This window comes from Bacillus rossius (assembly GCF_032445375.1).
Source record: "Bacillus rossius redtenbacheri isolate Brsri chromosome 9 unlocalized genomic scaffold, Brsri_v3 Brsri_v3_scf9_2, whole genome shotgun sequence".
Lineage (NCBI taxonomy): Eukaryota > Metazoa > Arthropoda > Insecta > Phasmatodea > Bacillidae > Bacillus > Bacillus rossius.
This window is the reverse complement of record NW_026962013.1, coordinates 375,148-398,080: the sequence shown is the minus strand read 5'-3', so window position 1 is coordinate 398,080 and position 22,933 is coordinate 375,148. Positions and strand designations below refer to the sequence as shown.

Sequence of the window (22,933 nt, the reverse complement as noted above, 5' to 3'; positions counted from 1 at the left end):
TAGCTTGGCTACGCCGTGCTACGTGCAAGGAAGACAGGGACGAGACGACACGACCACTCCACTAGCAAGGAGAAGGCTGAGTGTACTGTGGTGGCTGCGGGAACAGACAGGTACTGTCCTGAGGCTCGTTGAAAAATACAGTAGGGAGAACTCCAAACACTACTAAACACCGATATTTTTTTTTAACGTACACTGGATCGAACGTCATTAAATTTTCAAAAATTCTAAAATAAAGATTGTGCCCAAATTGAACTAATTAGCAGCACATCAGTTAGATTGCAAACATTTATAACTTAGCAATGCTTTAATGATATGTTCAAATTTTCTGCCATTCTCTTCTACGACTTGAGTCAATCAACAACCAGCTAACAGTATAGCGCCTCAATCATATCGACCACATTTAAAAGAACGAGATGTACTGGAATAAGAATCAATCAATAGGAAAGCAAATGTGTGCAGAGTATCCATAATACTGTGAATTTTAACCTGACAGCAAGTAAAATACGTGAAATTTCTAGGCCTCTACTAATTAGCTAAGAGTAGATACCGGAATAATTCGCGGGTTCAAATGACCTTCAGGATAGACTCCAATATCCTCTACACACTCGGTAAAATGCCAACTGTTCATTGGCTGCTGACTTGTGAGTCGTCTCGACTGGGTGGCCTGTGATTCGGCACTTCTACGAGTGAGGGTCTCTAATTGGTCCTCAGTCCTCCAGATTAACAGTGGACCAATGGCAGAAGCAGCACTAAGGTATAATTACTTGAATGTTAGCATAACACGAAATGAATCCTCGAATTGTTCAGGTCTCTAGCTAAGAGTTATCCATCAGGTCTCTAGCTAAGAGTTATCCATCAGGTCTCTAGCTAAGAGTTATCCAGTTGAACAGAGATCCGAAGTCAGAACCAGCACAAAGGTTTCCGGTGCTACTGATGGTTGTCCGCTTGTCTTGTTTGCGACGCCATTAGCCCCGGGGGTGGGGGTGGGTTGGGGGGGTCGACGGCCAGTGAGAGTCGGGAAAGTGCGTGTGCGGCTCTCCCCCCCCCCCCCCCGGTCAAGCAGCAGGAGACAGCGGTCCAGCGAGCCGCGGGAGAGGATCTGCACTCTGCGCTCTCATCTCTCGAGGGCTTCACTTCACTTCACTTCACTTCACTTCACTTCACTTCACTTCACTTCACTTCAGTGGCAAGGGCACGTCGCTCCAAGATCAACCCAACTTGCCCATTCATAAACAAGCCTTTTCGGGATTCTCATTGGCTGATACCAAGTAGAGGCACGGAAACTTTGCGGATATCTTAGGCTGTAAGCTAGATGCATATCTTCGTACTCTTGTACTGTGATTATGATTGGCCCGCAGCTGTTTGGACACGCCCCTCTGCGACCGCGAGCCAATGAAGCCCAGCTAGGAGAGTAGTGAGCGAATCAGGTATTGCCGACTAACGAGGATAAAACTTGCTCACTAAGAAACCAGCCAATGGAAAAGTAAACGTTGGTAGAGCAAACATAAAGCTTTTAATTTTAGCCTGACTTCAAACGAATTCGCGAAATTTACGGGTATCTTATAATAATTCACATTCTTTAGTGGGGTTTAGAGTGATTGGGTAACCACTGGGTTGTGGTCAAGATCACTGCAGTCCAATCAACAACGTGAGGCAGATGTGCATGTGCAAGTCACTCTGCCGCACGGTGTTTGTGAGATAGTCGTGGCTGTAATATTTACGGACCTGCAAAATTACCGCCAAAAATACTGTTTAATGTACAGTCACAAACAGGTGGCAAAAACATTATTTTGTTGTGCCATAAAAAAAAACTAACATATTGGTGACTAAAATTTTGCTGTCATCAATACGTCTCTTTGAAAAACTACAAAAATTATTCTATCACCACAAAATATTTGGAAAGGCCGTCCCACAGGAGGTCCTTAGTTTCTTAGTTTCCGTTCTCCTGTCGGCCTGTTCTCCTGCGGGAATAGGCATAGGGAATAGGAAATAGTTATTGCTAGGGACCGGAAAAATTCGCGGATTCAATGACCTTTAGGATAGCCTCCATTATCCTCTGCACATCTCAAGTAAACACGCGTGTTCATTGGTTACTAAATTGTGTGGCGTCTCCACTGGGTAGCTTGTGATTCGACGCTTCTTTGGTCCATAGTCTCTCATTGGCCCAGAGAGCTCCAGTTAAACTGCAAGCCAATAGCAGAACCAGCAGAATTGTACACATGTTTGAATTCCAGCCTATCACGAAATGAATCCGCGAATTTTTCCGGTCTCTAGTTATAGCTCGCGCTCACCCTCCTATTCTGGGAAAGGTTATCAGGATATAACTTATCAGACTACTGAGATAACATTCTTCTGGGTGGACACCTGGGCTAATTGCTGCCTTGCATCCGGGCATTCGTCATTTCCTCAGGTGGATCTCCAGAGATCATGGAGCTCTCATAGCCGTGCCCATTTGCACCTGGATATCATAAAGCCTTATTGTAGTAGACTATAAACATCGGTACCAAACAAATATTCACACAAAATCAACAAAAATTATATTTAAAAAAAATTGCCTCTTTGTTTCTCCACTGTGCCGGCGGCCAGGCGCCTTCTGACAGCGCGCATCAACAACACCACAACCATCACCGGGTGGTTCCTGGCGCAGCTCTCGGCCGCCAGGTTGCAGCACTGCGCTGTCTGCGCTTGTAGTGCGCCCGGAGCTCATCCTTGCTGTCGGCTTGCAGCTCGGTGCAGACTCCTGGTTACATTCCACAGTCCACGTCTTCACATTTGGTATTCCTGTTCAACTATACTGACGTTCGATAATCTGGCAAAATATGTTATCCGTAGAGACTGGAAAAAGTCGCGCTTTCAATGACCTCTAGGATAGACTCCACAACCCCCTACATACTCAGGCAAATGCCGCCTGCTCATTGGCTATCGACTCATGACATCTGTCAACTGGGACGCTTGCGATTCGATCCTTTTTTGGTTGGAGGTTTTCCATTGGCTCAAAGTCCTTCAGACAAACTGTAAGCCAATCACAGAAGCAATATGAAGGTACAGTTGTTTGTATTCTAGCATGACACGAAATGAATCCGCGGATTTTTTCCGGTCTCTACTTATCCGCTACTTCCGTGTACTTCCGTGGCGCGAACCCGCGCTTTGAAGAACTTCGCTGTACAGCTGTGTATAATGTTCCACGGGGAAATGTGAAGGGGAGGGGGTATCTCCCGCTATAAACTACACTAGTCACCGGCCAGGCACCGAGGAACGGCGCTAGTCGCTAGTCGCGTGGTCACCCCTGGCCTGCTGCTCTGGAGCCGTTACCCGCAGACCTGACCTGCGCTCACGTCCCCCTACCCCCTCCTCATGCCCGCCTGACACGCCCAGCTCCGGGACGCGATTGTAAACAAACAAGGCCTTGGTACTTCTGTATGAGAAGCATTCTTCCAGGAGATGTTTCGTGTTTTATTTTTAACCAACTTTTCTCTGCCTTACCGCATAAAACCACAAAACATTTAAGATAAACTGAGGCTCCCACAAATCCAATTGCACCATTTGAAAGAGCATTAGATTTTCTGTCGGACATTCATGTTTTCAATTTGCAGAGTTACCTAGTTTATAAATTTTGACAATATAAGTTCAAATATTTTACAATTTCATAAATTGAAATTATGAAAAATACTGTACGTTTACGGGATTAAAAAAACTCATCAAAACATAATAATACCTAAGGAATGGAAGATTCCGGGCCTTCGATGGTCTCCACTGCCTTCTCTAACTGGAGCAGAACTTGCTTGTTCGTGTGTCCTGACATGAGGCGGTACTCCGGCGATCGTCTGCTCCTCTGTCTGCTCCTCTGGTCTGCTCCCCTGTCTGCTCCTCTGGTCTGCTCCTCTGTCTGCTCCTCTGGTCTGCTCCTCTGTCTGCTCCTCTGGTCTGCTCCTCTGGTCTGCTCCTCTGGTCTGCTCCTCTGTCTGCTCCTCTGGTCTGCTCCTCTGGTCTGCTCCTCTGGTCTGTTCCTCTGTCTGCTCCTCTGGTCTGCTCCTCTGGTCTGTTCCTCTGTCTACTCCTCTGTCTGCTCCTCTGTCTACTCCTCTGGTCTGCTCCTCTGGTCTGCTCCTCTGGTCTGCTCCTCTGGTCTGTTCCTCTGTCTACTCCTCTGTCTGCTCCTCTGTCTACTCCTCTGGTCTGCTTCTCTGGTCTGCTCCTCTGGTCTGTTCCTCTGTCTGCTCCTCTGGTCTGCTCCCCTGTCTGCTCCTCTGGTCTGCTCCTCTGTCTGCTCCTCTGTCTGCTCCTCTGGTCTGTTCCTCTGTCTGCTCCTCTGGTCTGTTCCTCTGTCTGCTCCTCTGGTCTGCTCCTCTGGTCTGCTCCTCTGGTCTGCTCCTCTGTCTGCTCCTCTGGTCTGCTCCTCTGGTCTGCTCCTCTGGTCTGCTCCCCTGTCTGCTCCTCTGTCTACTCCTCTGGTCTGCTCCTCTGGTCTGCTCCTCTGGTCTGTTCCTCTGTCTGCTCCTCTGGTCTGCTCCTCTGGTCTGCTCCCCTGTCTGCTCCTCTGGTCTGCTCCTCTGGTCTGCTCCTCTGGTCTGTTCCTCTGTCTGCTCCTCTGGTCTGTTCCTCTGTCTGCTCCTCTGGTCTGCTCCTCTGGTCTGCTCCTCTGTCTGCTCCTCTGGTCTGCTCCTCTGTCTGCTCCTCTGGTCTACTCCTCTGGTCTGCTCCTCTAGTCTGCTCCGTGCTGAAGGAGCGGCGACACGCCAGTCAGAAGAAACTTTAACCAGTATAAGGACTGCATGCAGCCCATTGAACACTCGGAACACTATCCAAGGCCTCCTGGGAGTGGCTGAGGCTATCAGAAGATCTGTCGCAGCGGGAGCAGTCTACGAACAGATGGTCGAACAGTCAGATCACTCTGTTCGCCAAGACCCAGTCTGGCCGCAAGTGGTGAGCGTGGCGGACGTTGCGATGGCCGGTGGTCTTCTCGTGTGCCCGCCACACATTCAGTGCGACGATGCTTAGACCGCAAACATTTTCGGACTCAATTCGCGATACGCTCGCTGTTCATCTGAACGACTCTGGGCTCACGAACAAAAGAAGTATTGAATGACAGGCAGACGAGGCGATACGACACACAAGTCAGCAGCCAATGAACTGGCTTATTATGGCCGAGTGTACATAGGACTGTGCAGACTATCCTGAAGAAGGTCATCGAGCCCACAGTCGTCTGTGGAGAGACGAGCGGGTCAGCTGGGCGCAGGGAGCAGGAGGGGGGCAGGGGCAATGGTCGCTGAAGCACCTGTGGCCGCCGCTAGCCGCTGACAGTCACGACAACCAGGCTCCCGTGCCTTCTGGCACGTCTACGCCAAGTTCTCTCACGTCAACACCCTTCCACATCTTGCACTCAAGTATTGGCAAGGAAGGACAATCTTAGGCTTAGTTTAACGATGGTTCGAGATTTAGTGTCTTACAAACACTTTAGCTGTGAAATATGCTTTGGGATTGTGTCATCATGTAGACTATAGCTTCATGGTACTATAAACAATTGGAATGTTAAGCATAATGATGTTATTCTGTATGCAATATAAAATAGTTGTTTGTGTTACAGAGACACAAATTGTTAGTAGTTACTCACGTGTTGAGCTTCCTATAACACACTTATGACCGAATCCCTTGGTTCATTATTATAAATGTGACTTCTCTGTTTACATTTCCACCCGTCTGTCAGTCTCCCAGGCAGGATGCCTGGCTGCTAGGTGTCATGGACTGGTCCAGGAATGTGTTGTTGTCCTTCACCTCCCCTCTCGGGAGACAGCGGCAGGGACAAACCACCGCAGATTCACCCCGCCACGAGCTGCCTCCGCCACCCCACTGCCTGGTCCGCGCTCAGGAGCCAGCCATTAACCTCTCCAGTCTCCGGGTCGACTACTGACGGCTGGTTGCTCGAGTGGCGCGCCAGAACCGGTCCAGCCCCGTGCGGCCCATGTCACCGCGCGTGTTGCTGGCCTGAGCGTCACCGCGCGTGTTGCTGGCCTGAGCGTCACCGCGCGTGTTGCTGGGCTGAGCGTCACCGCGCGTGTTGCTGGCCTGAGCGTCACCGCGCGTGTTGCTGGGCTGAGCGTCACCGCGCGTGTTGCTGGGCTGAGCGTCACCGCGCGTGTTGCTGGCCTGAGCGTCACCGCGCGTGTTTCTGGGCTGAGCGTCACCGCGCGTGTTGCTGGCCTGAGCGTCACCGCGCGTGTTGCTGGGCTGAGCGTCACCGCGCGTGTTGCTGGCCTGAGCGTCACCGCGCGTGTTGCTGGGCTGAGCGTCACCGCGCGTGTTGCTGGCCTGAGCGTCACCGCGCGTGTTTCTGGGCTGAGCGTCACCGCGCGTGTTGCTGGGCTGAGCGTCACCGCGCGTGTTGCTGGCCTGAGCGTCACCGCGTGTGTTGCTGGGCTGAGCGTCACCGCGCGTGTTGCTGGCCTGAGCGTCACCGCGCGTGTTGCTGGCCTGAGCGTCACCGCGCGTGTTGCTGGGCTGAGCGTCACCGCGCGTGTTGCTGGCCTGAGCGTCACCGCGCGTGTTGCTGGCCTGAGCGTCACCGCGCGTGTTGCTGGTCTGAGCGTCACCGCGTGTGTTGCTGGGCTGAGCGTCACCGCGCGTGTTGCTGGCCTGAGCGTCACCGCGCGTGTTGCTGGCCTGAGCGTCACCGCGCGTGTTGCTGGTCTGAGCGTCACCGCGCGTGTTGCTGGGCTGAGCGTCACCGCGCGTGTTGCTGGCCTGAGCGTCACCGCGTGTGTTTCTGGGCTGAGCGTCACCGCGCGTGTTGCTGGGCTGAGCGTCACCGCGCGTGTTGCTGGCCTGAGCGTCACCGCGCGTGTTGCTGGCCTGAGCGTCACCGCGCGTGTTGCTGACCTGAGCGTCACCGCGCGTGTTGCTGGGCTGAGCGTCACCGCGCGTGTTGCTGGGCTGAGCGTCACCGCGCGTGTTGCTGGGCTGAGCGTCACCGCGCGTGTTGCTGGGCTGAGCGTCACCGCGCGTGTTGCTGGCCTGAGCGTCACCGCGCGTGTTGCTGGTCTGAGCGTCACCGCGCGTGTTGCTGGGCTGAGCGTCACCGCGCGTGTTGCTGGTCTGAGCGTCACCGCGTGTGTTGCTGGGCTGAGCGTCACCGCGCGTGTTGCTGGCCTGAGCGTCACCGCGCGTGTTGCTGGCCTGAGCGTCACCGCGCGTGTTGCTGGCCTGAGCGTCACCGCGCGTGTTGCTGGCCTGAGCGTCACCGCGCGTGTTGCTGGTCTGAGCGTCACCGCGCGTGTTGCTGGTCTGAGCGTCACCGCGCGTGTTGCTGGGCTGAGCGTCACCGCGCGTGTTGCTGGCCTGAGCGTCACCGCGCGTGTTGCTGGCCTGAGCGTCAGCGCGCGTGTTGCTGGTCTGAGCGTCACCGCGCGTGTTGCTGGTCTGAGCGTCACCGCGCGTGTTGCTGGTCTGAGCGTCACCGCGCGTGTTGCTGGTCTGAGCGTCACCGCGCGTGTTGCTGGTCTGAGCGTCACCGCGCGTGTTGCTGGGCTGAGCGTCACCGCGCGTGTTGCTGGCCTGAGCGTCACCGCGCGTGTTGCTGGCCTGAGCGTCAGCGCGCGTGTTGCTGGTCTGAGCGTCGCCGCTACTCGGCTCTAGTGAGCACCGTGTACACGGTGCACTGCCCGCGAGGAGAAAGATACTCGCAGTTGGGTTTTGGAAAATCACGAGTGAGTTAATACAGCAGTCACTGGTCTGTTCTGTGCATAAAGCCAGTGACTTTAACGTACACGTGGAAGAGGAACCGGGTGGGTGCTGCGCTCCAAAGGGACGCGGAGGCGACTGTCCCCACGCCTGCGCGGGCATGGGGCAGGGCTAATTATCGCGACAGCGAGGGCGGAGCGGAGGGCCTATCACGAGCATCAGGAGCAGGCGTGCGTGGCAAACCAGAGCGTGAAGAAGAGAAACCCTCGGCGGCTAGCGGGTGGCACACAGACCTAGAAGCAGCCGGAGACACCGCCGGCGGTTGGCAACACTGAGAGGTGTCTCGAAGTCCGGCCGGAGATAACACAGTCAGGAGCGGCGCACGTCCATAGATAACACAACCCTACTGGCCCATAATACCTATTCCTGACGTATTTCAGTAACATAACTCAAACATTGTCATGTTTCTACAACGTTACAAAACGTGTATGAAATATTTAGGTTCTGTGTTCAATTAAACAAGAGTTTTTTTTTTTTTCAGTTACAGCTGAGGACGGAAACGAACTCACGCGGGCCATGTTGAAGAAGTTACGTCAGAATGAGTGACGTCGAGGCGGGAATGACGCTGGTTCATGATAGTCAAGCTCTGTTCGAATTAGTTTCACTCTTCATGTTTGAAATGCACATATACACTCTGCGCAGCTGCCGTGCTCGCTAATTGGCCGCAAACAAAAATCCGCGCAGCTCAGAGAAAGTTAGAAGTTCGTGAACTTGCTGTGCGTCGTGCGTGTGCTGTTTCGCTGTGTGCGCTGTTTTCCACGTGGCAGCTCCGCGCGTCTGTGCCGTGCTGTGCTGTGCTGTGCTGTGCTGTGCTGTGCTGTGCTGTGCTGAGTGTGGCCCAGCCTTAAAGGTCAGTCTCGTGTGGCGAGAGACGTGAGATCGAGCCCAGCGCACGGTATACTCGACTCTACGAGCACCGAGCTGGCACTGACTGGTTCGGAGACCGCTTTAGTCATGGAGGTTCCATCAAACACGCCATATTGGTTATTTCAAATTCTGTTAGTTACTAAAGGGTTGCTCTTATAAATTATTTATCCCACAAAAAAATAATTTTATGATTCACAAAACAATCGGGCGCCAATGTGAAATGACTATATATTTACTTGTGGGTCTAATATGTGTCTGAGATAGAGATTGAAAGCAAATGGTTACTGACTCGAGAACTATAATAAAACTATGTATTCTGTTAAATGGACTTGCATGTATGTGACATCGACAATTAATGACTATAAAAAACAGAATAAAATATTTTTCACTATTATCTCAATGACTAATGAAGATTTTAGACATTAGCATTGCTATTCCAATTTCAGCTCAGCATTAACATTTCCAACCAGGTAAACTATTGAGTCACATACAAAAGAAAAAAATCATGTCAATAGTATTTACTATGAATAGAAAATTATTAAGTGCAAATAAAAAAACAGCTAAGTTCAATGCAGTATAGCAGCGTAAGAAGCTCTTATCCATAACAAGGTATTCTTATAGGTGTGTTGATTAATACAGAATAAAATCTTGTAGTTTTGTGTTAAGATGATATAGAACAAATGAAGTTAGAAAACATGTTATATCTGCAGTAATATTTAAACTATTTAGAACCAATTGAGCAATTATAACAACACTTTTACACAAGTCCTTTACCAATATTATACATACCGTTTGGAGCTGGGAACATGCTTTCATCAAACACATAAAATAACTTTATTGTAGCGTATTCAATTTTACACCATTCAATTGTCGCTGGACGATATCTACGACACTAGGAGATCATTATTTTCGGGCAGAAGTTGCAAATGTCTAAGAAGCGATGATTCGTCGAGGTCGATATTTGCTGCAGAGCTGACACGCGAACGCGTTATCTGTAGCTGTAGATAGTACTTGCAAAGCAGTAACGCAACGTAGAGATTATAGCTGCAGAAAGTCTTTGTAGAACCATTATCCTCGACGACAGCAATTTAAACCCATGTTCTACACCATCAGTTCGTAGAAGGAAGTATAACTATAAAGTCTTTTATAATGTTACGACCGCGAGAGATCAGACCGCGATGCCAGGTTCGGCCCTGCAAGGTCACGTGCGGTCTGCTGACGTAAGGCATGCCACGCGCGCCTGGCCGGATTACAAGGGTCGTCGCTACCCCTCCCCCTCCGCTCCCGCGCCGTTATCTATCGCTGAGCGGCCTTGGCAATTCCGCGGGCCGCCGCGTGAAGTGGCGTGAACGAGCGACGCTATTCTCGACGTTTCGGGTGTCAGCCCCAGCTGCTCTCGTCGGTTCTAGAAGGGCGCCACAGACTACTTGAGCAGGGACGCCGGCGACAGAGTTGCGCGAGGAGTGCGGACTGCGGAACTTGACAGACACTGAGTCACTTGAGAATAAACATATTTATGTGCGAGTAATTAGTGATTAGACATTTTTAAGTAAGATTATTTGTGATATCAATTTTGTTAATTATTAAAACTGTGAAAAAAACATTATTAGGCTATCCCTTACGAACCCAGTTCTCCCCACATTATTAAATCGTTACAATAATAATAATTCTCGAAGTTATAAATGATGATTATAAAAAATTATTAAACAGTTAACTTCTTGGTTTAACTCAATAAATTAAAATTATCTTCTGTGGTATCACTTCCAAATCTAATATGAACTTCCTTTCCACAAGACTTATCAGAACATTAAAATTAGAAGAAAAAAAAATAGTACATCAAAATATTCTTAAATCAACTGTATTTTTTTCGTAAAACAAATGTTGAATTTTCAAAGACATGGTACAATATGTTTTTCCTTTCATTTTCCCCCCAATTGATATGACTACAAATATTGCATAGAGCAGGATGACTTAAAATAGATTGATTAAAACTTTACCAAAATGAAGTGTTACCTACTCAATGAACTAGCCTAAACAACAAATATATTGCAATTATGTGGAATGTAACTCCACATTACTATCAACTACGGGATCCCATGTAAATTTAGTCTAATAAATTATTTTGCATTTGATGTTGAGTCACAAATATTCTCACTAGTTATTTACTACACGTTATCTTCGAGCTCAATAAGGTGACGTTTAAAATTATCAACATAGCAGCACAGCACAGCACAGCACAGCACAGCACAGCACAGCACAGCACAGCACAGCACAGCATAGAACAGCACACGCATGACGCACAGAAAGTTGACGAACTTCTAACTTTCTCTGAGCTGCACGTCAGCTGCATAGAATAATTGACGGTTGTTCGTTTATGTGCCTTTCAAACATGAAGAGTGAAACTGATTCGAATATGTATTTAATTGCGAGGCAATTCTTTGTGGTCTACTACTCAGATCGTAAAAAAAAAAAAAAAAAAACGATGTTAAATGCTTGGATTTAGGTAAACAACTGTTTTTTTTTTTTTTTTTGTAAATAAAGCCTAACAGAACTCATTACACAGTTGAAACTGGAAATTCCCGACAGGAGTAAAAGAGGTAACAATGTGCTGTAATGATTCGAACTGCTGTGTTGTGTGCGAGTGTAGCTTCTGCTTCTGTGCTGTGCGCGTGGAACTGTGCTATCCATATGCTGTTTGCATGCTGTCGCGAGTGTTGTCTTGGCTGTAATAGAACGTACTATGAATACTATTACATAATGTATTGTTATTATTTATAGAGAAAAGTTGAGACGAATCAGAAAAGGCGAGAGAAATGTCGCGATGAATCCACAGGAAAGCCATCAAATATCAGCAACGACATGCAACATGAAACAACCGACGTGCAAGGTTTAGTGAGTGAAGGGTCATATTTTTTTTTTTTTTTGCGAGTAAGGGTTCTTTTATCATTAAATTTTAAAATAATATTGACAGACACACTAAAATCCCAGGGTACAGTAGGGTTGAAACACCCAACTGAGTCACACATGTCAAGACAGCTTATATTATCACGTGTGTAAGCATGTCTGTGCAGAGGCTTGCGGGCCAGACACAGGCTGTGCTCGGTACTCACCGCCGCAGACACAGGCTGTGCTCGGTACTCACCGCCGCAGACACAGGCGCTCTCTCCGGCCGGCGAGGCAGCACTGCCTTGATCCTGACCCTGCAGACACAAGTAGGTCACCCCCTCCACTGCTGGACCCCAAGGCCGCGGAGGAAAGTGCTTCCTTCGCCCGCCAGAAGTCCTCCCCGGGTCGCAGGTGTGCCAACACACGGGGCTCTGCCGGCCAATGGAGCGCCCGCTCGGAAACGGTGAAAATTATGCATTTTATTTTACGAGTTTTGTAGTTGTAAGTCGATAATTTGCAAATATCCCGACCTGCATACTACTATGAGAAAATTTGTTCAGGAACTTGTGCCCGGAAATGCGACGGGCTACAACTGCAATGTCCTCAACTGTGTCCGAGCGACACTGACCGCTGCGCTGGTGGGTCATGTCTCCCTGGACGAATACACTGGTACTGTCCCAGTTGGTAGCACAGAACACTCGCGACAGCCGCCACCAGCAGTCTGGCGCACGGCATGCTGGGTGCTTGGCTGAGGTGCGCAGCGCGTCTGGTCTTCAGTTCGCAGTTACTCTCCTTGCCATTAGCGCTGTCCTTGCTTCGGTGAGCTTGTTGCCAGGTATACTCCATTGAGCACATGACATTATAATGTACCTATTGGACATTAAAAAAATATATATCTGAAACTTTGTGTTTTTCTAAGGAGTATTTGGACGAGACTTTCGTAAACCCATTTTCTTGTTGTATTACCCAAGAGCATCATACAATAATATTCAATTTTTATTTCGAACGAGACGTAACTGAAAGACGCCATCTTGGTTTCAACTGTTTTAGTCAATAATGTTTTTTTTTTTTTTTTTTTTTTTGGCTTTGTTTGAGCAAAGTACATAATTTAATGGAATGACTTAATTAATAGTGAGCAAATGCTACATAAAGTTTCTCCTGTGGAAAAAAAAAATTTTAGCATTGAATTATACTTTCTTTTTCTCTCAGAATGACTAAAACTGTAATAAAAATAATTTAATAATACTGTCATACAGTAATATTAAAAAAATATATAATAATAATCTTCTAATTAACTGTGGTATACAAAATACATTTTCTTCAGTGTTAACAACTCCATAGCAACTGACGTACCTCCAGTGGTATCCCCACCCCACCAGTAGCAGTCTCTGCTGGCGGAATGCGCCCCTCCCCCAGACCACGTGATCAATGGAGCAGCTAACGCAAGGAACGGACCCTAGTTTAAAAATTAGTATATAAGTTTAAGACAGCCCAGGCCTGATAAGCTCTCAGCTATAAAGCTATAAAGGGCACAGCCCAATTCCTTATTCAAAACAAGTGTTTTATGTCTAGTTCATAAGTTTTCACGTGAGAGTAGGTATTCTTGTTTTTGTCCACCCCGCCACCCCCATCTTCCGCAGTCTCTCGCGGACTAGTGAGACTAGCGAGACTAGCGGCACTAGCGAGACTAGCGAGACTAGCGGGACTAGCGAGACTAGCGGGACTAGCGGGACTAGCGAGACTAGCGGGACTAGCGAGACTAGCGAGACTAGCGAGACTAGCGGGACTAGCGAGACTAGCGAGACTAGCGAGACTAGCGGGACTAGCGAGACTAGCGAGACTAGCGAGACTAGCGAGACTAGCGGGACTAGCGGGACTAGCGAGACTAGCGAGACTAGCGAGACTAGCGAGACTAGCGAGACTAGCGGGACTAGCGAGACTAGCGAGACTAGCGAGACTAGCGAGACTAGCGAGCCCAGGGCGCACACGCTGTCCCGCAGGGAAGATACAACTATCATTCACCCGAGTCTCGTCTTGCTGGTAAATATAGTCATTCACCTGAAACCTTGCTTACATCCCCCGCGGCCAGGTATTCAATGAGGGACCTCACCCACGATAGCCTTCAACACAGAACAATATGACTACGACTTTAACACAATATGTCGGAAATACGCCGTTGCTGGTTCACGCCCGAGGTCTTAGAACAATTCTATCGGAAATATCCAGAATATATTTACTAAGAAAATACACCCTCTACTCCACTCAAATCGTAATCATTCCTTCGTCCCAGGTCGCCCGTCACTTTCTCCCGGCTCCCGGCGGGGAAAGTGTGGACAGCAGAGACGCTCTCTCGGGGCTACTCGGGGCCTCTGCGGGCTACTAGGTGCCTCTGCGGGCTACTAGGGGCCTCAGCAGGCTACTAGGGGCCTCTGCGGGCTACTCGTGGCCTCAGCGGGCTATCAGGGGCCTCTGCGGGCTACTCGGGGCCTCTGCGGGCTACTAGGTGCCTCTGCGGGCTACTAGGGGCCTCAGCAGGCTACTAGGGGCCTCTGCGGGCTACTCGTGGCCTCAGCGGGCTATCAGGGGCCTCTGCGGGCTACTCGGGGCCTCTGCGGGCTACTAGGTGCCTCTGCGGGCTACTAGGGGCCTCAGCAGGCTACTAGGGGCCTCTGCGGGCTACTCGTGGCCTCAGCGGGCTATCAGGGGCCTCTGCGGGCTACTAGGGGCCTCAGCGGGCTACTAGGGGCCTCTGCGGGCTACTCGTGGCCTCAGCGGGCTACTCGTGGCCTCTGCGGGCTACTCGGGGCTTCTGCGGGCTACTAGGGGCCTCTGCGGGCTACTAGGTGCCTCTGCGGGCTACTAGGTGCCTCTGCGGGCTACTAGGGGCCTCTGCGGGCTACTCGTGGCCTCAGCGGGCTATCAGGGGCCTCTGCGGGCTACTCGGGGCCTCTGCGGGCTACTAGGTGCCTCTGCGGGCTACTAGGGGCCTCAGCAGGCTACTAGGGGCCTCTGCGGGCTACTCGTGGCCTCAGCGGGCTATCAGGGGCCTCTGCGGGCTACTAGGGGCCTCAGCGGGCTACTAGGGGCCTCTGCGGGCTACTCGTGGCCTCAGCGGGCTACTCGTGGCCTCTGCGGGCTACTCGGGGCTTCTGCGGGCTACTAGGGGCCTCTGCGGGCTACTCGGGGCTTCTGCGGGCTACTCGTGGCCTCTGCGGGCTACTCGTGGCCTCTGCGGGCTACTCGTGGCCTCTGCGGGCTACTCGGGGCTTCTGCGGGCTACTCGTGGCCTCTGCGGGCTACTCGGGGCTTCTGCGGGCTACTCGTGGCCTCTGCGGGCTACTCGAGGCTTCTGCGGGCTACTCGTGGCCTCTGCGGGCTACTCGTCGCTTCTGCGGGCTACTCGTGGCCTCTGCGGGCTACTCGGGGCTTCTGCGGGCTACTCGTGGCCTCTGCGGGCTACTCGTGGCCTCTGCGGGCTACTCGTGGCCTCAGCGGGCTACTCGTGGCCTCTGCGGGCTACTCGTGGCCTCTGCGGGCTACTCGTGGCTTCTGCGGGCTACTCGTGGCTTCTGCGGGCTACTCGTGGCCTCTGCGGGCTACTCGGGGCTTCTGCGGGCTACTCGTGGCCTCTGCGGGCTACTCGGGGCTTCTGCGGGCTACTCGTGGCCTCTGCGGGCTACTCGGGGCTTCTGCGGGCTACTCGTGGCCTCTGCGGGCTACTCGGGGCTTCTGCGGGCTACTCGTGGCTTCTGCGGGCTACTCGTGGCCTCAGCGGGCTACTCGGGGCTTCTGCGGGCTACTCGTGGCTTCTGCGGGCTACTCGTGGCTTCTGCGGGCTACTCGGGGCTTCTGCGGGCTACTCGTGGCCTCTGCGGGCTACTCGGGTCTTCTGCGGGCTACTCGTGGCCTCTGCGGGCTACTCGGGGCTTCTGCGGGCTACTCGGGGCTTCTGCGGGCTACTCGTGGCCTCAGCGGGCTACTCGGGGCTTCTGCGGGCTACTAGGGGCCTCTGCGGGCTACTCGTGTCCTCTGCGGGCTACCCGGAGCTTCTCGGCATTTAGTTATGGAGATTCATACCACACTTGAAGATTTGATTCTGTTGACATGTATGCAAATGTTTTACTTAAATACTTAAAAGTTGTTCACTGAGTATTAGTTTTCATTAAATTGTTATAAAAGAAAAAATCTCTTACATTATCTTTTTATATTTATTCTTGTTATCCACACTTGAATAGATTTCCCTGAACAGTTCAAAACAAATTTAGGACAAGTGATTATATTTAGTTCATTTAATGAGAAGTTACTGCCTGACAGTTTTTCTGACAATTACGACAAATTTTCAACGTTACATAAAATTCCCCAATTACTACATTTGTAGCAGGTACAAACCAGGGCATAAGGCCTCTGGGCCAATCAATGCACGAAAATTTATAATTTCTATGGGTAATGGTTTCTGGGCCAAACCGGACCGGAGAGCTGTCTCTACCTTAATTCTTCATTATGTTTATTGGTGACTGCCACCAGACACGACCGGTCAGGGCAGCATGTAACCACAGACTGGTCGACAACACAGGTACCTTCCTTGTCCAAAGGCCAAGGGCCATACGTTTAGCAATTAAAACATTATTCCAAAGGTACTGGTACTCAGGGACATAGCCAGCGGGGGTTTTTAGGGGTTATAACCCCCCCCCCCCCCCCCCCACCTAGCCACTATTTTTTCTTTTATCTGAAAACAGATTAGCTAAAATCCTGGGTGTCTTACTGCTATCACCAGAGGGGAAAAGTAAGCGAGCCCTACCGATTCTCCTTCCCTTCCCCTACCCATGTCACGAGCAGAAGTTATAAGGTTGTGATGCCGTGACGGGTCCCAAGTTTTCAAATATCTTACACCTATTGTATTTAACCAGCACGGTAATTATAAGCAGGTGGTGACTGGGTAACTCTTCAAGCTAAAGCTAATTGTTTCCAGGAATAGGCCAGTTCTGCAGAAACCCAACCATTTTTATTAATTTTTTTTGTATTTTCGAGCTTCGAGCATGATTTATGATTTTGAGTGGATGTGGACAAGGCACTTGGTTTGATTAAAATATCTTTAGTTAATATCTTACTTCATCACTCAAAACAATTTTTTTATTAAAAAATTAATATTTTTACCATTACAATATTTAAAGTTATATACCAAAAACTGCTCAAATAGCACTATTTTACACCTTAAAATCCAAATTTTTCCGGGGGAGGACTCCCCAACCCACCGCTTTAATGGGTGGGGGTGGGGGGGCACCATGCTTAACCCCCCCCCCCCCCCCCACACACAAATCCTGGCTACGCTACTGCTGGTGCCACACAACACAACACAGAGGGCATGGTGCATCCTGATTGGTTGTTGAAAATAGTGTGCTGCGTATGTGTGATCTGACACAATTTTCTAGCTGCACAGTCATGCGCCTATGTGCTGGATTCAATTACTAACGATAACAAGAAAATAACATTGTTTCTCAGACAGGCGTCTGATTGTTGCTTGCCTTGTCTTTTTTTCTGCAACTAGATAACTGTCCAACTGCACCAGAATCATAACTAACTGAAACTAATGTGTAATACCATATTACAACATAATTAAAAGCAAACCACTTTTAAAAACAATATAAATTTGGTAACAATAAAAAAAATGGAAAAGTTACTTAAATAGCTTCATAGAAATAAAATTCTCAAACATCTCCAAGAACAAATTCAAAACTTTCCAAATTATATATACATTATTTAACTAGGGCACTTCAACTTTGAATTATAGAAGCAGCTGTTCTACTGGAACTGAAGTTGGATGGGCAGCTACATGCAACAGTGAACTATTTCCAGAACTGGGCTCTGGGTGGAGCTCACCTACTAAACTTGCTCCTCAAGAAAACCTCTCATATCCTGGATAAGCATGACACTAATATATTTCAATAATAAATTTAACTACATAAAAAACACTAAGATGTAAATTTGCTTGTAAAAATATTTATTGCATAAAAAAAACTGATTTCCAAACAAAACAAACTACTTTTCTAACATATATACACACACAAAAATACATATAAAAATAAAAGCACAAAATTACATGACTCAAAGATGCTATTACCAAGCCTTCACTTCTGAGATCTTAACAGAAACCGTTAGGACAAAGGACAAAGAACAAAGGAGCGTGTGAGCAGCGAGTGGGAGACATCACGGCTGTTCAGCTGGGAGGCAGAAGACAGACCTGGTGCTGACGGGACGTGACAAGAAGCCACGCGTGCCACTACGAGCTGGCGTGTGACCGAGGAATGACAGTGACTGCACACTCGCCACTCAGGTCATGTTTACCGTAGCATCCGAGTTAAAGAATAGTTTAAATACTAGTTATTTTGAGGTTTTTGAGTCGCATTCTAAGCAGAGTTATAAATAGTCAGTCTCATACATTTTAATGGAGAGTTATTTTGTGCTTGCCGTTATACTTTAATTGTCTATGGTAACAGAATGATAAAGCATAATTTGAAGATATATACTGGAGTAGATGCCCAGTTTGAATGAAACCCCAATGATCTTATGTTTTATAAATTGTTTTTATTATGTGGGCAGTGTAGATCTTTTAGTGCATATTGTTTAGGCCAAAATCTTTGTGTTTGCAGCTGATGAACAGGGAATTGTGAAAGTTGTCAGGAGAGTTAAAGTGACCAATCCACACAGCAGAAATATGCTATATGTTTAATGAAAGCTTATAATTTGAGTGTACTATTTCAATAAATATTCTGTTTGAACATTTTGTGTATTTAACAGTGAACAGCAACAAAGAAACACCCCCCCCCCCCCAGTCACCCTGTATTGCACGCCTCTTAACTCCAAATCTCTTGAGAGGAAAAAAAAAAAAAAAGCTTTAAAAATGGGTTCAATATTTTTGGGAAGAAATTCACTGTGCTTGATATTCCTAGTTGGGTGTTTTAACTCAGTAAAATTTATGTCAAAAGAATTATTGCCAGAGCCTAGCAATAAAATAACATCCTGCTAATGGAGATCACTGCGGTGAGGGCATGACACCTGCTGCTAATGCTGCGACCCTTCGCTCTTCTTCAGCTGTCGTTCTCGTTTCAGCGATCTCACATGCAAAAAGGGTGGAGGGTGGGGGGAATAGTTACACCAATTCCAGCTGTTAAGGTTATGCATTCAGAAGATGGTTAATCAATCTGAAATACATGATTCATTAAACAAGAACGTAACTGATTTATAATTCTAACTGATAAGGGAAAATGATTTATGATAATACTTAAGTTTTATTCTGAAGAAATGAATCTGCTTATCTGTTATTCACAATGTCCGGCACTTTTTTTTATAGTATTGCTTCCTGCAGTTGAATAAACATGAATTCAGAATAATATTTTAACGTCTTCATATTATATAATGGGCCAAACAAAACCATTTAGTGTCCATCCGAAGGCTTTGCTTTTTTAAGGTGCACAATTTTTTTTTTGAAAGCTGTTATCTATGTTTAAAATACTGAAAAACTGAGCTTACTTACTGGGGGAAAATAAAACACAACAGTGAAACATGTTGAAATGCAAACACACACTGAAAGAAGTATGTCCCATCATCTCCGGTTCAGTAGGTAGGTGGGTGTCGGGAAGGCGTGCGAGGGGCCAGTCAAGATGAGCAGCACGCGTGGTCCGGAGACTCGTCGCCCCGCCTCCGCCTCTCCTCCATCGCCTGCCTGATGGTACCCATGTCCAGCTCTACCGTCTCTGTCTCTCCCGGCCGCTCGATCTGGACCACCACCTTGACGCTGTCCAGGTCCAGGTCCACACTCTCCCCGGGCTCAGCCTCCGGGTCCAGCTCCCTGTAGTAGTCCACCAGGGTCTTGTACCTGGGCCCGGCCTGCAACACGCCCCGCCACCCGTCCCCGACGCTCTATCGTGCTTCCCCAGCCTGGCACAGCTCTTTCATGCTGTTGTTAACTTCAATCATTAGGGGTAGTAACGCATCACACTAATAGATGAGAAATATCCAAACACTCAAGTGTTATATCTTAAAAACATTATTATTTACAATAAGAATGTTGGTCAGGCCCCACTTCAAGGACATACACAACCCCTTGGAAAATACTTTAGACCGTTGGTCATATTTAATTTGTCAACTTAATCTGTCAGAATGAGCCTGCAGGCAAAGTTTTTTTTGTCAAATTCAGTGTCACCATATAGTCTCGCTCTCGCTCTCTCTCTCTCTCTCTCTCTTCTCTCTCCTCTCTCTCTCTCTCTCTCTCTCTCTCTCTCTCTCTCTCTCTCTCTCTCTCTCTATATATATATATATATATATATATATATATATATATATACACACACACACACACACACAGGGCTCGATTTTAGCGCCTGTCCGCCTGCCCAGGAAAGGCAAAATCTCGTCCGGGCAGGCAAAATAAAAAAGGCAACTGTCCGGTGGACAGGTGCAACTTGTGACGCTGAGGTTATTCAGACGCACTAATGCAGCAGAGGTGATTAATAACATTTATGCGACCGCGACCGCAAATAAAACGTCTTGGAAAATATCTATAAATAAACAATAATGGCTGAAAGTGAGTTTGATCCAGCACCAGCAATAAATCTCTGGTATCATAATGTTCAGAGAAAACGTCGACCCTTTCAGCCTCCTTATCGAAGATGTTCAAGACAGAATCAGCAAAGTAATTCGTGCAGTGACTCAGACAGTGACTCGTCTGAAAATGATGATTAAATAAGGATGTTACGTGTGTGATAAAAATAGGTGCAAAATATTGCAAAAATTCTTTTTTCTCACTTTTTCAGCAACTTTGAAATTTTTTTTATTTGGGTAAAACAGCGGACAGGCAAATTGGATGGCGGACAGGCAAATTTTCGATTACACCTGTCCGTTGGGCAGGTTAAAATATTCCTTAAACTCTAGCCCTGTATATATATGTATGTGTATGTATGTATGTGTGTGTATATATGTATGTGTGTGTATATATGTATATGTGTGTATACACACACACACACATAAAAGCTTTTGTTTGGAAACTGTAACCATTCTTTTCTTTTTTCACGTTAACGTAATAACTAGAGACATGAACTTTTCGCGATCGCGAATTTTCGTCGCGGAAACGCGAATTTCATCGTTTTGATGTTAACAATTTTGGAATCTATTCACGAATTTTGAAGTTTTAAAACCATTTCTGTTGAGGTTATTTTTTTCATAACAGAACTGCTGCACGGAATTTACGTTTATTTAATAATCACCGAATACAAAAGCACGTCAAACAATTAAAATTAATGAGGCGTTTCACAAAAACATACTTCATATTAAAAGAATTAAAAATGAAAACCTTCACCCGAGTGTGAAACGTAACTTACAAACGTAAACATACCGTGCCCTATCGGCGTCGTAGTACATACTAACCACAAAAGAGTGCATTCGGGGCTTTCAAATGTAGTTTACTTGGCTGGAGACAGAGAGCGCGCTGTGCATGCAAAGAGAACTATCGATATCACGCTACTTTCATGATCTCCATAAAGGCATCAATGTAACTAAACATTTATGATGTTTATGCCAGAAGAGCCTGCAGCCTGGCTGGATTTTCATTCTCATACGGCGACAAAACAGATAATTTTATGAAGATTTAAATTGTTTTTGAAACGGAATTAATACATAGCAATTTTTTTTCTGTTAAATAATTAAACTGTAATACTCTAACTTACAATGCAATGGATTTCAACTTCGTATCATTCAGGAAATAAAGTTTTGGGACGTAGTCATAAAATGGGAGGGGAAAAAAAGTTTATCTAATGGAAAAATGAGATTCGTGGTAAATTTTTTAAAAATATTATTTTAAAACGTGCTGCCTATGTAATGTTTTGCTGCAAAGTGCAAACGTGAATAACCTTTGCTGTTAACTAATCAGCGGTAATTACCGTTTACTGATCCCTAAGGATGCTGCATTTTTAAGGCTGTGTGCAATGTTTACAAACATGTTGTTGCGTTATTAATTTTTTGAATTCCCTTAACGTTTGTGTGAAACGTTTGTGTGAAAGGTTGGTGTTACTAGGCTCGTCACATATAATACTTGTTTTGTTACAAGTTGCGATTGCGATTTCGTGTATGGTAGAAATCGGCAGAAATGCCGAAAGTTGTAGAGTCTGCCTTGACTCGAGCAAATGAGTTCTCTGCTAAAGGCTTACATTCCAGTGACAGAAAGATTTTGTTTTCTAAGTTCTGTAACTCATGTGTGAGTTGGGAAAGAAGAGACACTATAGTAAAACATATAAAAAGTGAAAAGCATATCAATAACAAAAGAATTTCAAGTGCAAAAAAGGCCATCCTTCAGCAAACGATTGGTAGTAGTTTCCAGGTAGTTAACAAAAGAAAATATGCAGCGGATAATTTTGCACTCAAGACAACAACAGCATTTATGAAGGCAAATATTCCTCTTGAGAAACTACAGGAACCTAGCATCAGAGACTGGATGCATGAATTTGTTGAAGGTTAGTTTGTAAAATGTTTTTTGTCGAAAATTCTTCTACAGTCTCTACAGATCAGGCCGTATGTATTTACTAATTATTGCAAATTTGGTTTGACATTTACAAATTGTTACAAGCCAACAAATATTAGCATAATTTTTTCTCTCAGTAATAGTAGTATTAAAATAGCTACATTTAGTGGGGATTATTTTTCAGGGGCTGGAGATTTGCCAACAGTCAGAACATTAAGAGAAAAGTACGTACCAATAGCAGCTGAGGAAAGATTTGCCACCATTAAAGCTGAAATTGCTGGGAAATATCTAGCGGTTTGGGCTGATGAGACCACAGACAAGAGAGGGAAGTGCGTCTTTGTTGTACTTTTCCGCCTCATGGAACCAAATGCGTCTCAGAAAGTTTTTCTTGCTGGTGTTCATTTCCTAGAAGCTGCCAATTCTACCCATTGTTCCAGAGCTGTGCTAGATTCTTTGAAAAAGTACGATGTTAGCTACGATTCAGTAGTTGCTTTCGTCAGTGATGGGGCTCGTTACATGGCCAAATGTAGTGACTGTCTCAAAGTCATTCTGGGTGACGAAGTATTGCATGTGCAGTGCTGGGCTCATAAGCTCTGCATTGTAGGCAATATCTGGCCGAAAGTTTGTACTGAACTCAACAATGCAGTTGTTAAGTGCAAGGCAGCGTTTCAGAATACTGTACTAGGAAACGCAAACATCTTTACACACAGTTTCTGACAGAGAAATATTCAGGCACTGACAAAAAAATTTGTCAGTTTCCTGTTCCAGTCCTCACTCGCTGGAACAGCTGGTTCAAGTCAGTGTTGTATGTTTCTGAGTACCTGACTGACATAGTTGAGTTTTTCGGTTCAAACGAAATGCAAAACTCACCAAATGCTGGAGTAGAGTTTTTCAATGCTATTCCGAAGTCAGATATTCAGAAAGTACACATCCAAG

The 22,933-nt window shown here is 47.2% G+C and overlaps 2 protein-coding genes across 3 annotated transcripts in view; both read right to left on the bottom strand.

Annotated features, from left to right (window-relative positions):
• The window catches only part of LOC134543330 (espin), a 100,671-nt gene extending 88,885 nt beyond the window's left edge, over window positions 1-11,786 (bottom strand). Inside the window, exon 1 of the mRNA XM_063388285.1 lies at window positions 11,744-11,786. The gene's annotated coding sequence lies outside the window, so the exon portion shown is untranslated. The remainder of the gene's footprint in view (window positions 1-11,743) is intronic.
• A 5,682-nt stretch (window positions 11,787-17,468) lies between these two features.
• LOC134543329 (SWI/SNF-related matrix-associated actin-dependent regulator of chromatin subfamily A-like protein 1) overlaps window positions 17,469-22,933 on the bottom strand; it is a 37,509-nt gene continuing 32,044 nt past the window's right edge. For both annotated transcript variants that reach the window (XM_063388284.1, XM_063388283.1), the window contains exon 11: window positions 17,469-19,371. In XM_063388284.1, coding sequence (XP_063244354.1) covers window positions 19,141-19,371 — 231 coding nt within the window. In that variant the 3' untranslated portion in view covers window positions 17,469-19,140. The remainder of the gene's footprint in view (window positions 19,372-22,933) is intronic.